Raw genomic sequence first — 17,135 nt, forward strand, 5'->3', positions numbered from 1 at the left:
AATGACTTTATGATAATACCTTTTCTAGTTTATTTTTCATTCACAACAGCAAATGCTTGTTGAAGAACAGAATTCTCTTGAAACACAGTGATGGAATATTGAAGCACTGAGGGACATGTAGGTTCATGACAAATATTTCCTCCTTCTGAGGAGACCACGGTATAGTTGTGGAGATAAAATATTTATTAAAAAGTGGAATGTCATTAGTGCCATGGAAAAGGCCTCGAGGAAGGCCTGTCAGTTTATAATATAGATCTCTTTCCTCTGTGGGCTTTCATGACCAAGAGAGTGTTTACACAGGGTATTTGGCTCTTAATTCAAAGGACTATCACATTGATAACAATATATATGTATTTTTCTGTTATCAGATAATCAGTACCGCTATTCCAGATTCTATCCGTAAGCACATAAAATTTTTCTTTATTTCATTTTAATTGCAAACATATTTTGTTGAGATTAAATTCTTAGTGTGATCTTTTAGCTAATCTATCTCTGAATATAAAAATTTCCTAGGGGTGCCTGGGTGGCTCAGTGGGTTAAAGCCTCTGCCTTCAGCTCGGGTCATGATCCCAGGGTCCTAGGATCGAGCCCCGCATCGGGCTCTCTGCTCCGCAGGGAGCCTGCTTCCTCCTCTCTCTCCCTGCCTGCCTCTCTGACTAGTTGCAATCTCTGTCTATCAAATAAATAAAAATTTTAAAAAAAATTTCCTGGGGTGCCTGGGTGGCTCAGTGGGTTAAGCCGCTGCCTTCGGCTCAGGTCATGATCTCGGGGTCCTGGGATTGAGTCCCGCGTCGGGCTCTCTGCTTGACAGAGCCCTCTCTCTCTCTGCCTGCCTCTCTATCTGCTTGTGATCTCTCTCTGTCAAATAAATAAATAAAATCTTTTAAAAAAAATTCCTTATCATTAATAATTAAATAAAACAAAGTAATAGTGACGATAAAATATTTTCTTGGTTTTATTCTGATAAACTTATTTTTTTAAAAGATTTTATTTATTTATTTGACAGAGAGAGCACAGCTAGAGAGGCAGGCAGAGGGAGAGGGAGAAGCAGGCTCTCTGCTGATCAGGGGCCCCGATTCGAGGCTCAATCTCAGGACCCTGGGATCATGACCTGAGCCGAAAGCAGTCCCTTAACCAACTGAGCCACCCAGGCGCCCTTGATAAACTTATATTTAAAAAATTCCTGGGAGCACCTGGGTGGTTTAGTCAGTTAAGTGTCTGCCTTTAGCTCAGGTCATGATCTCAGGTCTTGGGATCCAGCCCCTGGTAGGGCTCCTTGTTCATCGTGGAGCCTGCTTCTCCCTCTCCCTTGACCCTTTTCCCTGGCTCTCTCTCTCAAATAAAAAATAAATAAAATCTTAAAAAAAAAAAAATAGGGGCACCTGGGTGGCTCAGTGGTTGGAGCCTCTGCCTTCAGCTTGAGTCATAATCCCGGGGTCTTGGGATCGAGCCCCTCCTTGGGCTCTCTGCTCAGCTGGGAGCCTGTTTCCCCCTCTCTGTCTCTGCCTTCCTCTGGGCCTACTTGTGATCTCTGTCAAATAAATAAAATCTTTTAAAAAATAAAATTCCTGGGTTTTTTTTTAAGCAAACAGTGTCCCCTTTTGGCCATTGGTCCCCACAAAAGGAAATCCTAAAAGAGATATCATTTTCATTTCTGCTAAGAATTGAATTTATGTATATAAATTAAATGTAATTTAAGGTATTTATAAATTTTATAATATATATATTAATTTTATATATTATAAGTTATGCATAATTTCCAAAGAAACCATCCTGTGTTACCTGAAGAGTATATATACTGTGTGCTTTTTTAGATTTATTTTGTAGACTCACATTTTATACTGTGTGGCTTCCTGTTTTTCATTAACATACAGTATTATATTAATTTCAGGTGTACCATATAATGAGTTGATTAACATTTTAATTTTTTTACATAGTTAGGTCTACTAGAGTGGTTGATGGCAGTTTTGTAAGACCCAAATTTTAGTTCTATGAATCTTCTTTATCCTATCTAATTCAGGTTGAATACGAAGGCTTAAAGCATGAGATTAAGCGGTTTGAGGAGGAAACTGTGCTGCTTAACAGCCAGCTGGAAGACGCCATCCGGTTGAAAGAGATTGCAGAGCACCAACTGGAAGAAGCCCTTGAGACCTTAAAAAACGAGAGGGAGCAAAAGAACATCCTGCGGAAGGAGCTCTCCCAGTACATCACCCTCAACGATAACCATATCAGCATCTCTGTTGATGGACTCAAGTTCACGGAGGACGCAAGTGAACCGAACAATGATGACAAAATGAATGGGCATATCCATGGGCCCCTTGTGAAACTGAATGGAGACTATCGGACTCCCACTTTAAGGAAAGGAGAATCTCTGCACCCTGTTTCTGACTTATTCAGTGAGCTGAACATTTCAGAAATACAGAAGTTGAAACAACAACTTATGCAGGTAAGATCTCGTTAGGGCTATGAGAGTAGATTTCTTTTTTTTTTTTTTCCCCATTTTATTTATTTTTCAGCGTAACAGTATTCATTCTTTTTGCACAACACCCAGTGCTCCATGCAAAACGTGCCCTCCCCATTACCCACCACCTGTTCCCCCAACCTCCCACCCCTGACCCTTCAAAACCCTCAGGTTGCCCCAACCTCCCACCCCTGACCCTTCAAAACCCTCAGGTTGTTTTTCAGAGTCCATAGTCTCTTATGGTTCGCCTCCCCTCCCCAATGTCCATAGCCCGCTCCCCCTCTCCTAATCCCACCTCCCCCCAGCAACCCCCAGTTTGTTTTGTGAGATTAAGAGTCATTTATGGTTTGTCTCCCTCCCAATCCCATCTTGTTTCATTTATTCTTCTCCTATCCCCCTACCCCCCCATGTTGCTTCTCCATGTCCTCATATCAGGGAGATCATATGATAGTTGTCTTTCTCCGATTGACTTATTTCACTAAGCATGATACGCTCTAGTTCCATCCACGTCGTCGCAAATGGCATGATTTCATTTCTTTTGATGGCTGCATAGTATTCCATTGTGTATATATACCACATCTTCTTTATCCATTCATCTGTTGATGGACATCTAGGTTCTTTCCATAGTCTGGCTATTGTAGACATTGCTGCTATAAACATTCGGGTACACGTGCCCCTTCGGATCACTATGTTTGTATCTTTAGGGTAAATACCCAGTAGTGCAATTGCTGGGTCATAGGGTAGTTCTATTTTCAACATTTTGAGGAAACTCCATGCTGTTTTCCAGAGTGGTTGCACCAGCTTGCATTCCCACCAACAGTGGAGGAGGGTTCCCCTTTCTCCACATCCTCTCCAGCATCTGTCATTTCCTGACTTGTTAATTTTAGCCATTCTGACTGGTGTGAGGTGATATCTCATTGTGGTTTTGATTTGTATTTCCCTGATGCCGAGTGACGTGGAGCACTTTTTCATGTGTCTGTTGGCCATCTGGATGTCTTCTTTGCAGAAATGTCTGTTCATGTCCTCTGCCCATTTCTTGATTGGATTGTTTGTTCTTTGGGTGTTGAGTTTGCTAAGTTCCTTATAGATTTTGGATACTAGCCCTTTATCTGATATGTCATTTGCAAATATCTTCTCCCATTCTGTCAGTTGTCTTTTGGTTTTGTTAACTGTTTCCTTTGCTGTGCAAAAGCTTTTGATCTTGATGAAATCCCAATAGTTCATTTTTGGAGAGTAGATTTCTTATAGATTGCAGGTCACCTGTTCTCACATTTTACTTCCTTGTTCTCACATTTTACTTCCAGCTTGTTTTTTGAAATATTGCTTCTTCAACTGGCAACTTTGAATGTATGGTATCTTAGAAAGACATAACAGAATATGTGTTGAAAAGAAAACTCATTTGCGTCACTTTAAGAAATCTATATTAGAGAATGGATAAAGAATATGGGAAATCTATCTATCTATATACATACATACACACACAATGGAAGAGTATGCAGCCATTAGAAAAATGAAATCTTTGCAATGACGTCGATGGAACTAGAGGACATTATGCTAAGCAAAATAAATCAAACAGAGAAAGACAGTTACCATATGATCTCACTGATATGAGGAATTTGAGAAACAAGACAGAGGATCATAGGGAAAGGGCGGGAAAAATGAAACAAGACTAAACCAGAGAGAGAGACAAACCATAAGAGACTCTGAATCTCAGGAAACAAACTGAGGGTAGCTGGAGTGGAAGGTGGGTGGGAGGGAGGGATGGTTGGGGGATGGACATTGGGGAGGGTATTTGCTATGCTAAGTCCTGTGAATTGTGTAAGCCTGATGAATCACAGACCTGTACCCCTGAAACAAATTAAAAAAAAAAAAAAAGAAATCTATCTTAAAGCCACAAAGTGGATTGCAATCAGGTGTGAAGGGAGAAAAGGGTCTCTGTCCATTTCTAACGAAAAATTCAGAACCTATACATATGAGTGAAATGATAGAAAAATGAACGTTTCCATCACAAACAGCTGTATATATAGCTTCAAGAATAATGGTAGACTTCACAAGAATACCTTAAGCTTTAAAAGACATGAAGGACTTTCAGTATGCTAATTAGCCAGGATATCGTATGATTCAAAATACAGAACAGGGATAAATCTGAAACCAAGGAGTTGTTATTCCAACATGATCTAGGCCTTAAATTTTAGCACCTTCAAATTCAAATGCCTTGTGAAGAGTCCTAGCCTTTAAGGTTATCTCGCTATGAAATGGCTTTTCTAGTTTAGGTCTTTCCTCCCTGCCATATCTTAATCCAGTGCTGATGGGAGTCTTGCCTGAGGAACGGCAGCACCGCTGTCACTATGGCCTGGGGGCTTCTCACTACTACAAACTGTTGGGCTCCGGCAGACCTCCGGAACCAGGAATCTGGTTCAACAGGCCTGTCAGGTGATTAGGTTTGAGGCTGAATTTTCAGTCTCTTATCCCCCCCAGGTTCTTTGCATTTGGGTGATAATTAGAGGCTGTCGAGACTCTGGCAGGCATTTATTTCTATAGCAAATGGGGCTTATACTTTCCTGCCTTTACAGAAATGATGACTAAAAAGTGAAAATAGCAGAAGTAAGAAACTAGAGAACCAGTGATGTTAATTTATTAGGTTTATTATTAACAGCACATCGAGAATTAACATATCATTCACTTTACCTGCCCTGTGTGTTGGGCTACTAGCAAAGAATTCATTTTCATGGTGTTTAAATCAAGAAATCAAGAGGGCACGGCCATTGGAAGAAAATGAATTTCATATAGACTTTTACCTGACTGCAAAGTTGAGTTCTGTTTAATATTTCTCTATGTCTTTTTGCTCAGTTTACACTAATACAACTAGATTGATAGCAAACATATTTTAAATTTTTGCATGATAATTTGTAAGAATTCATATCCCCAAACTAAATAGAATTAATTTAAAGTTTTTCTTAAACTATCACGTTGGTGGCTTTAGTATACAAAGTTAGTGTACCAAGACTTTTTGTTTCTTCTTTTTATGGTGGCAGTGTAGAAAATAATAAATAGGAAGAGGGGCTTTTATGCCAAAACAGCTCAACAGTTTTCAACCAGGTCAGCTATTGGCTGAAAACTCAGAGCCGTTTTCTTCGCATTTAATCCTAAATCTAATCTGAAATAATACAAAATTCTAGAAGAGATGAGTCATTTAACAAGAAGAATGGTGAAGACAAGTTCTCAGCAAGAGAGTCGTTCTTGGCTGGAATGTCATTTGGGGTGGGAAGATTCCTCATTGTCTGAGACTAGTGAGCTACAAGGGGTCTAGCATCTCTGGACCCAACCCATTTAGTGCTAGGTACAGCTCTTCAGTCAACTTGATGACCCAAAGTGCCCCACACATTTCAGATGCTCCAAGGGCCAACCGCTAGTTGGGAACCCTTTAGAGGGACAGCATATTACTCTACCATCATATGGGGCTACAGAATACCTTCCTGGTTAGAATGGCTTGATTTATGAGTTAATGTGTGTAGAGTGCTTAGAACAGGGCCAGACACACAGTAAATGCTCAGTGATTGTGAGCTATTATTACTATTTTCAACTCCACAGTGCCTTTAATTTATTAAGCTCTTGATTCATTTAGCTTCTATTAATATTAACTTACTATTGGACAGTTTTGCTTGAGGAGAGTCATCTCAGAAGAACTAACATATGTGGTCACTGGTAGGAAAACAGAAAGGTAATAGTTAAGTGTCTGAGGGTGAGGTCTTTCTGAAAAGGGATGTTCATTTAGCAAAGAGGGAGAGAAAAACATGACTGGGTAAGCCTTCCCTCAATACAGCAGAAAACTGTACCAGTGCTTAATTCATGCTGACAGTTTGTCAAGATATAGAGGGGCACAGGGAGGGCTTTATGTTCCAAAATTTGTTCCACGTTTAATTATAGAAACCAGGCTCAATGCAGCTTCCAAGCCTCACAACCAACAACACTAACGTGTAATTTTGTTTTAGACAAAGTAGCCATCTTTTGGTAAGCAACATTTTTAAAAAAGCTTATCAACTTTTTCTAAGAATATATTTCATTGAGTACAAATATAGCAGACTATATCTTTTCATGCATAATTTGTTTATATAATCTGATAGATTTTCCTTAGCTATGCATCCCCTGGGTTTAATTTATGTAAATAAGCAAATTATAAAGAACATGCCAGGATATACTACCTATAAGTGATTGCATTTGTGTTTGATGTTAATGTTTTACCATGTTAATGTTAGAGCATGACATTTAATAAAGTTAATCAAGTTATAATAAAGCTAATAAAGAGTGTGACAGTTCTGACATTCAACAGTACTAATACACCTTGCAGCATATACTGTGTATCAGTGCCACTCTCCTGGATGGTCCAAGGAGCAAGCAATAAAACGCACTTTAAGTGCGGCTCTCTGAAATGCTTGGGGCCAGGTGTGTTTTGAAATTAAATGTTCAGAATGTAGAAAGGTAATATGCAGCACATATGATATATTTATGACATCCCTAATGGGATGGGGTGCAGCAGTGAATGATCAAATAATAATAACATTTCTGTAGTGCAACATGTGGTTATTCATGCTAAGAGGAGAAAATGAGGACCAGAAAAGGTCTCATCAGTCAGGTGCAATTTTGCTGCTAGAGAAGTCTAGAGCTATGAGTTAAGAGAAAACTTTTATTTAAAGCCACTCGAGATTTAGAAGTTATGGCTGTCTTAGGCATGGCAATTGCCATACTGTCAGGCAGCTCGCTGGCTTGTGTATCTCAGTTTCTGATATCAGCATACTTTAGATATCACAGCTTGTATTTTCATAGTTCCCTTGTTTTTTAGAATTTCTTTTGGCTGGGTTCCCAAGTACCTTCAAATCGAACACCTGTGCTTCGTTAATGTTGACAGTTTGTGGAGATATATAGGGGCACAGGGAGGGATCTAACACCCTGTACCAGGGAATATGCAGCTTTTAAATTGTTCTTCCTTAGAATTAAAGAAACTTTTTGAAAACAGCATACCCAAGTCGAAGAGATCATACTGCCATCTGCTGGGAAGTGGTGATAATTAATATGAAAATCTAGGACAACTGCGATTTAAAAAGAGTTCCTCCTAGAGTTGTATTGCCCTCAAGACTCAGTTATTTCAAGGGACGCCTGGGTGGCTCATTTGGTTAAGCAGCTGCCTTCGGCTCAGGTCATGATCCCAGCATCCTGGGATGGAGTCCTTGCTCCGCAGGGAGCCTGTTTCTCTCTCTGCCACTCTGTCTGCCTGTGCTCTCTCTCTCTCAGACAAATAAATAAATATAAATCTTTAAAAGAAAAAAAAAGACTCAGTTATTTCGAATAGACTATACAGCTGACCCTTGAACAACGCGGATTTGAACTGCATCGGTTCACTGACATGTAGTTCTTTTTGCGTAAATATAGTATAGTACTGTAAAGTTGTCTCTTACGATTCTTAATAACTTTTTTCTCTAGCTTACTTTATTGTAAAAAAAAGTACATAACACCCATAACATTCAAAATATGTATTAGTAGACTATTTATGTTATTGGTAAGGCTTCCAGTCTATAGCACTGCATTGTTCAAGGGGCAACTGTAATTGATATTTTCCAGTGACAGCCAAGTACCTTAATTAGTTTTATTAGAATGAAAATAAGTAGATCCTGTCTGGGGAAGCTAAATTACTTAATCTATTTAAAGGAGTCTATCTGCTTGTACTAAAATTTCTGCCTTTGATAAATAGCCTCTGTTTAACCTCACATTGCAGAGAGTCAAACTAGGGGGAAAACTCGTTGGATTTTTTTTTCAGTATCATACCAGCTATATAATTTCACATCTAATGTGACAAAACAGCAATGTTTCTATGAAACTGAAACTGATGTTCTATTGTATCCTCACGGATGTGAAAGAAATAAAGATTCATATTATATTTAGATCCACTCTATTGAAGACCATTTTGATTTTTCCTATAATGATGATAAGTGGTCAGTTTACTGTTATGTCCACTAAGAGTTCAAAGCAATTTATATATATTTGCTTAATTGGTTGGTGTTATAACAACTGTATGAGGTAGAGAGTATTATTATCCCCATTTTACAGATAGGCAAATTGAGGCACAGATATGTTATTGTCATTTGCTCAAAGTCAAGAACTTAGTAAGTAAATTTGCTACAGAGAGCAAGTCAAACAAGTTAAATATTCTCTGTGCTTAACAAAAACAGAATATTTATGGGGTGAAATTAATTAATTAACTCTAGGGCAGAGTTGACAACCCATTAAACAATTACAGATTTTATAAAGATTACCTTTAATGTAAGCTTTATTGGCAAATACATTTCTCAGAAGAACTTTTTCTACCACATATCAGAAAACATAACAAGAGCATCTGTTGTCACGACAGCAAGGGAAGAGTCTTTGTGATCTTTTTTAAGAACAACTTTTTGGAGATATAATTATAACCACCCAGTTAAAGGGTATAATTCAATGATATTTGTTTGTTTGTTTTAAAGATTTTTTTATTTATTTGAGAGAGACAAACAGAAATAGTGACAGAGAGGTACATGTAAGTGTGTTTGTTTACAAGATAAACACTCAGTGAAATTAAAAAATTTCTGTGGGAGGGATGCCTGGCAGGCTCAGTAAGTAGAGCATGTGACTCTTGACCTGAGGGTCATGGGTTCAAGCCTCACATTGGGAGCAAAGATTACTTTTTAAAAAATTTCAATTGGACATAATGACAACAATAATAATAAATATATACTGTATATTTACACTGGATTACAAAGTTCACAAATTCTGCATTTAAGTTTTCTGGCAAAGCAACCAGTCCTACTGTAAAAAAATTAAAATCCTCAGTTCCAGGTAGAAGATGAAGATTGTAGAAAGAGAAAGCAACCATTCTTAGTCACTATAGAAGATGATAATTAAGTCAGCAAGTGTCTCTGGATAAGTTCTTCACAAATGGAGATTAATATAGTACACTTAAAATGAATAGAAATTTTAATATTTGAAGTCCTTTGCTTTTATTAATTCAAAACACAAGATATCTTAAATAATTTATGCACTGCTTCTGAAATCCAAATACCATTTAAGGTACTCCAAACTTCAATAGTTGAGTGAAAATAATAATCATGCTGGAGTTGTATAAAATTACCCACAATTTGGTTATCTTTGGAGGGAAAGCAGACCAATCATAACTGTCTGGAAAAATGTGTATGTGTAAATTTGGATATCACTCTCTGTTCAAGTGATTCCACCAGAAATGCACTGAGTGTGTGGAAGAGTCAAAAACTAAAGAAACAATATTCTATCTGATGTTTTCTGGAGAGGCTATCCTAAAGAGCCTGATTGATTTGTCTTTTAGTCTTAAAAAATGTTATTTTAAATCAGAATTGGCAGAGCACAGATTGGAACTCTCCTAATGGCATTACCTCTTTCATTATAACATTTTTCCCTCTAAAAATGAGGTTGAGATACTTCAGTACATTTTGTTCTAGTCCAGTTTTTATTTTATTAAAAGCTTTTTTTTTTTTTTTTTTTTTTTAAGTAGGCTCCAAGACCAGTGTGGAGCTTGATGCAGGGCTTAAACTCATGAACCCTGGATCAAGTCAGATACTTAACTAACTGACCCACCCAGGCACCTCCTATTAAAAGGCTTTTTGAGAATACCTTTGTCAAGGCACCTAGGTGGTTCAATCTGTTAAGTGTCTGCTTCAGGGTATGGTCTCAGGGTCCTAGGACTGAATCCTGCATGGGGGTGGGGGGGAACCCCCCAGCAGGAACTCCCTGCTCAGCAGGGAGTCTGATTCTCCCCCTGCCCCTCCCCCCCTGCTCATGAGTGCTCTCTCTCTCTCTTTCAAATAAATAAATAAAATCATTAAAAAAAAAAGAAAACGGTGTCTTTTGTAATCATGTATACTGATCAAATGATGTTTAGGCTTTTCAGAGCAAATTCACTTAATTTTCAAGAGAAAAAGAAAACTCCTGAAATAATCTATTTTCACTGAGATTATATGCAATATCAGTAACAGAATATTTAGATTTATTTTTTATTTTCTATCAAAATTTCAAATAACTTGGCTCTTCATCAAGTACCACATTACCTAATTACCTAGGTTTTTCACTTAAAGGTATTGTCCAATAGTCTGGATAAATCAGATCTTCAGCTATAGGAATATAATTTGTTATACCTAGTGAAACCCAACTAAGGGGATTTGTATTAGAATATATCTTGACTCTGAAATGGAAGAGTTGCTTTTGCAACTACAGATATAAATCTGTGAAACAAATGTGTTTGGCATAAAGAAACATTTTGGTCCTGGGAATGACCAGCTACCCAAATGTTAACAATGATAAACATTATAATACCTTGAGCATTATATTCACTGTCTTACTCAATCATCCTTTTTTAATTGCATAAACTGTAGCTTGCCCAGAGCCACATAGCTAGGTAAATGTTGGTGCCAAAATTAGAGCTGAGTTCTCGGATACTACAGCCCCAGTAGACTTTCTTTTTTAACCTGTTATACTATTTTTTGGAATATTTTGGTTTCTGTAGCCATAATATGTAACCTGCGGATTGTGTTCCAGATCTGGGCAAGTACTGTGTCATAAAATCAAAGCTACAACTTAGAAGCCTCTGATAATAATTTAAAGTAATAAAACTGTATTTTTCATTCTAATTTCATGACCTACCACACAGGCAGACCTTGCTTTTGCATGAAATTGCTAGGCCATAAATGATTGTGCAAGCTGAAACCATGCAAAACTAACTCATAATTAATAGAGAAATGGAGAAAGTTCAATTTTTTCGTGATCTTTTCTTTTTTTTAAAGTAAGCTCAATGCCAAATGCTTGAACTCATGACCCCAAGATGAGGAGTCTCATGCTTTACCAATTGAGCCAATCAGGTGTCCTCTGTTTTATGATCTTTAAAATGTTAATTAAAAACTCTCAGTTTGTTATAAATGTATAAAGAAATGAAAAAATAATATGACTTAGTACACTGTAATCCAAAAAGTAGAAGCATAGTTTTTCTTGTTAAAAAACTTACCTTTAAAATAAAAACTTACCCCCCCCAAAAAAACTAGGAAAATTAACTTTACATTTTATAGAATACCAAAGATATCCAAGCTTTTGAAACAAAAATTTAAATTGTGCCTCCACCCCCCAAAAAACTTACCAAGTACAGTTCAATTTTACCTTCTTCCCATCATATATGTTTTATGATAGGAGAAATCTTTTCTATGCTTTGGTAAATTGTCATGCTTCTGTTTGGATCAACTTTCAACCTCTTATCCATTGCACTTTCAATGTCTGAAAATATCTCTGAGAGTACATTTAGTGTGCCCTTGTCACTTCCACTAGGACACTTTTATCCTTTTTCTAACAACTACTTTTTTTATTCTTGTTGATGCATTCTCCATCACCAACTGCTTTGGCTACATATCTAAATTCTTTCAGATGACATCAGTGTCAACACTGTCACATTCAACTATTTCTTCTGTAACTCCATTTATATCTGATTCAGATTTTATTTCCAGTATTGTCATCACTTTGTTTCTCTGCTGCTTGTTCTTTCTTTCCTTCCTTTCCTTTTTCCTCTCCTTCCTTTCTCCCTCCCTTTTCTTTTCTTCTTTCTTTCCCTCTCTCTCTCTCTCTCTCTCTCTTTTTCTTTTCTTTCTCTCTCTCTCCTTCCTTTCTTCCTTCGTTCTCTTGCTCATTTCCCTTTTTGGACTATCTATTTTGATAAAACCTCATGTGGGTTTACCACTGGGAGACAAGAAGACAAGAGAACACAGCTACACTTTGTTCTCTGTGAATGAACTGAATAACAGATACACGGTAACCAATCACTGAAATACTTTGAAAGAAGTGATATGATTGGTAATTTCATAATTTTGTAAACTTTGTAAATTGAAGCAGCAAAGTTTATACTTATACATTGCTCACAGTTAATGTACTGTGTATGGGGGACTGGTGTTTTAACTAACTATGGTCACTGAAATTCGTGCATACTAGAATCTTAAGGGAGGACTGTCTATATATGATAAAAATATGAAGGATATTATACCACAAAGGATCATAAAAATACTACTCTACTGGGACACCTGGGTTACACAGTCAGTTAAGTGTCAGGCTCTGGTTTTGTGATCTCAGGGTCATGATATTGACCCTGTATAGAGCTCTGCACTCAGCGCAGAGTCTGCTTAAGACTCTCTCTCCCCTACTCCCTCCCCCTGATGCCCCCCACCACTCTCTCTCTCTCTTTCTGTCTAAAATAGATAAATACGGGGCACCTGGGTGGCTCAGTGGGTTAAGCCGCTGCCTTCGGCTCAGGTCATGATCTCAGGGTCCTGGGATCGAGTCCCGCATCGGGCTCTCTGCTCAGCGGAGAGCCTGCTTCCCTTCCTCTCTCTCTGCCTGCCTCTCTGTGGTTTCTCTCTGTCAAATAAATGGAATCTTTAAAAAAAAAAAATAGATAAATACATCTTTTTAAAAATTTTTTTTAAAAACGAAGTTTGGCGATATCTCAAGCTATTAAAAAAACTACTACTACACTGAATTACAAATTTATAGATAGGTATAGATCTCCTAAAGTAATATGCTAGTGTTATATTGATTATAGTTTAAGAATTGTTATTTATCGTGCTAGTAGAATAATTTTACTTACCTCCTAGCAATTTAGAAGTTTGGGGGGATGTAATGTATGATCCAGGAAGATTAAAAAGTTCAAATTGATGAATTCCTTTAGATAGAAAAACATTCAACATCAATCCGTTAGCTTTAAAGCAGGTCTCAATAATATTTGCTTATTGAAAAGCACATTTATGTTTTAAGCATGTAAAAATTTTAATTCATAATGATTACCCATATAGAGGGACAGAAAATGGTTTTTTAAATTCTCCTATTATGATTTCTTATATACTTATATTTAATGAGACAGTATTTCATGTTGATACCAGAATATTTTTCAATATACAATAATACTATCATATTATAACAAAACTGTCATGTTATTCAGATAAATTGTTAATTTTTAAGATTCCTATTTGGACTGAAGGAATTGAAATGATTTGTAAATTGTTCTTTTAATCCTAAAACTCTGTGTTCTCTGACTTTTATATCAAAAGCTATCAAATGTAGTACATGTCTATTTGGGGGATTAAATTTCCATTTTTTTAAGGGGATGGTTAAGGTTCCTAGTATTATTTAGTAAGTTAAAGCCTAGGTGTTAAATCTGATTTGGGGTTGAGCTCTCAGAAGGAAAGGATGATACATAGGAACCATGAGACAGTCACTTTGCCCACATGAACTAAGGAACAGATTTACCTTAGAGCTCTCAAAATAAAGACAGCGCCAAGTACTATCTCTTGACATCATGTTATGTTTTCTACAAGGTGTTAAAAGAGAAAAATAAGATTGTTTGAATAACATTCAAGTTTCATGAGTATATGTGTATAATGCATGAGAATTTGGATAAGTAAATATGCATAGTATAATTCTTTTAAAACGATGTACTTGCAGACTGATTGACTTACCAGAACTGCTGAAATAAGAAAACCACTCCAATTTACTTTGAAGTATTCGGGATATTGGCTGTGCTGCTGTTATGTTACACATCTACATGCCTGACAGTGAATGGATCAAGTGCATCATTGGCACTGCATTGAAGTCATTCACAGACTTTGTTTTGCCATTGCAGGTAGAGCGGGAAAAGGCCATTCTTCTGGCCAATCTCCAGGAGTCACAGACACAGCTGGAACACACCAAGGGGGCACTGACAGAGCAGCATGAACGGGTGCACCGGCTCACAGAACATGTTAATGCCATGAGAGGCCTACAGAGCAGCAAAGAACTCAAGGCTGAGCTGGACGGGGAGAAGGGCCGGGACTCAGGGGAGGAGGCCCATGACTATGAAGTGGACATCAATGGCTTAGAGATCCTTGAATGCAAATATAGGGTGGCAGTAACTGAGGTGATTGATTTGAAAGCTGAAATTAAGGCCTTAAAGGAGAAATATAATAAATCTGTAGAAAACTATACTGAAGAGAAAGCCAAGTATGAGAGTAAGATCCAAATGTATGATGAGCAGGTTACAGGTCTTGAGAAGACCACCAAGGAGAGTGGAGAGAAGATGGCCCACATGGAGAAGGAATTGCAAAAGATGACCAGCATAGCCAATGAAAATCACAATACCCTTAATACAGCCCAGGATGAGTTGGTGACATTTAGTGAGGAGCTGGCCCAGCTTTACCACCATGTCTGTCTGTGTAATAATGAAACCCCCAACAGGGTCATGCTGGACTACTATAGGCAAAGCAGAGTCACTCGTAGTGGCAGCCTGAAAGGGCCTGATGATCCCAGGGGACTTTTATCTCCACGATTAGCCAGGAGAGGTGTGTCATCCCCAGTAGAAACAAGGACCTCATCTGAACCAGTTTCAAAAGAAAACACAGAGGCCAGCAAAGAACCAAGTCCAACCAAGACCCCCACAATCTCTCCTGTTATTACTGCCCCACCATCATCTCCGGTATTAGACACAAGTGACATCCGCAAAGAGCCAATGAATATCTACAACCTTAATGCCATAATCCGGGACCAAATCAAGCATCTGCAGAAGGCTGTAGACCGGTCCTTACAACTGTCTCGTCAAAGAGCAGCGGCACGGGAGCTGGCCCCCATGATTGATAAAGACAAGGAAGCCTTAATGGAAGAGATCCTCAAGCTCAAGTCCCTCCTGAGCACCAAACGGGAGCAGATCGCCACACTGAGAGCAGTGCTGAAGGCCAACAAACAGGTGATCTCATCCTACTGACAACGCATGCTAGCTACCGCTTTCTTATCTAGTTAATTCTTTAAGGTTTCTGAGTGTCCATTAGCATCAGGATGAGAGTTCAGTTCCTGGTCAGCAGCGGAGTAAATCAAACTATGTCCCAGTGCCAGATCAGAATGTGAGAATTATTTTTCAGTGAGTGAGTGGATGATCTGGGAGAGTAAGGATGCCCCCCTAGAGAGAGGTAGAGGTGGCGCAGTTAAAGTAGGACCCAAGGAGAATCCAGTTGCAGATGTAGACTGGCAATTCAGGCAGTACTTAGCTGGAGTCCAGCAGTCACTGAGTGGGGAAACAGGAGCTGGAGGGATGGCAGAATAGGCTGGCATGGCAGCTCTCACCAGGGAGATGCTGGCAAGGGGCCAGAGCAAACAGGTCTAGAGAGAGACAGAGATAGAGATAGAATGTCCACTAGCCATGTCAGTGGCCACATACCTAAAATTTGGATTCCAGTGGGATGTTAATTCATCTAGGTCAGACCTGAAGCAGTAGAAAAACTTTCCTAATAGTAGATCTAGTCCTTCTGGAATAAGTTGGAATGCTACAACAGGACCTTACGTAACTGATCCCTAAATCTCCTTCACGACTGAATTTTGTTTTCCACCCTTCAACTTTATCTGGGTGGGAGTGCTATGAAATATAAGTGGAAAAATACTTTCAATTTCTGTTTAGTTTCTCAGGTAAACCTTGAAAGATACATTTGAGAAGAGTGCTAATAAAGGGTGTTGATAAAGAGAAACAACAAAGCATCAAGTACCTTCTTGCAAATGTAAACAGTGCTGGTGTTGGGGGATGGTTTCAGATGTAATGCTCCTTCTTTTGTCCTCATCTGGGGGAAAGCACACCATTATTATGTCATCCACAATACAGCTTTCTAGCATCTTTATCTTCAGTTACCATAAACCCACTGATATAAATAGGAGGTCTATCCCCCAAACACTAATATTGTCTGCACCAAAAATATGTTTTATATAAATCTAAGGGCAAATTAGGACCTTCTTTTGTGTCATCACTTCAGGGAAATAGAAAAGATTAGGATGAATAAAGGATTTGTGAGAGATCTGACTCCAGTTTGAGGTCAGAGTGAAAGAATTTGTTGCCATTAACTGCTACAGTCCAAAGACCCAGTGACTTAGAGTGGTCATCAATAACCAATACCATATTACTAATACCATGATAGATAAGGCTTTATCAAAGACGTAATATCCTGGACATTCTTGGTCAAGCCATTCAAATAACATCTTCGACTTCTTGCAGGTTGAATGTTAACAACCTGGAAACCTAGATCTATAAATGTCAAGAGCCTTTACTGATAGATAAGCATGGCTGAAAAGCCCCAGGAGACTAATTTGTGAACAAGCATTCATTGGTTACATATTTCAAGACAGGTAACAAATAGGGATACAAAAATAAGTGCCAAGTAATTTAGTAGGAATTCAACACATGCCTGTAACAATTTACAGGATAGGAGGTATTGAGCAGTATAAACAGAACCATTGGAATTCAGTGTGATACAGGAATACAAAACATTCCTGGCTAAATTTTTATTTTCTCAGTGGTTTACAGTACCATTTGCATTACACTAGCATCGCTAGTGTAATTATGGTCTCATTAAATAAACTGAAAATACATTTCTAGCCATGCATTTAGTTTACATTTTAATGATGTTGAGCCTACAGCTATGATGCTTATGTGCCACGAATAACTTCAGATGTCTGCAGATGGCATCCATTATATTCAGACCTTGTGGAATGTTCACTATTAAGACTAAGGTAAGAATTCAGTCACAAAGGGAAAAAGGGGACTCTTCCTATTTTTAAAAGAGGCATTCTGCATTCT

The 17,135-nt window shown here is 38.1% G+C and overlaps 1 protein-coding gene across 4 annotated transcripts in view; it reads left to right on the forward strand.

The window, feature by feature from the left end:
* Nucleotides 1-17,135, forward strand: part of BICD1 (BICD cargo adaptor 1) — a 210,572-nt gene that overhangs the window by 155,235 nt on the left and 38,202 nt on the right. For all 4 annotated transcript variants that reach the window (XM_046013080.1, XM_046013082.1, XM_046013081.1 and 1 more), the window contains exons 4-5: nt 2,021-2,446; nt 14,169-15,263. In XM_046013080.1, coding sequence (XP_045869036.1) covers nt 2,021-2,446; nt 14,169-15,263 — 1,521 coding nt within the window. The remainder of the gene's footprint in view (nt 1-2,020; nt 2,447-14,168; nt 15,264-17,135) is intronic.

The sequence above is a fragment of the Meles meles genome, chromosome 7 (assembly GCF_922984935.1).
Source record: "Meles meles chromosome 7, mMelMel3.1 paternal haplotype, whole genome shotgun sequence".
NCBI lineage: Eukaryota > Metazoa > Chordata > Mammalia > Carnivora > Mustelidae > Meles > Meles meles.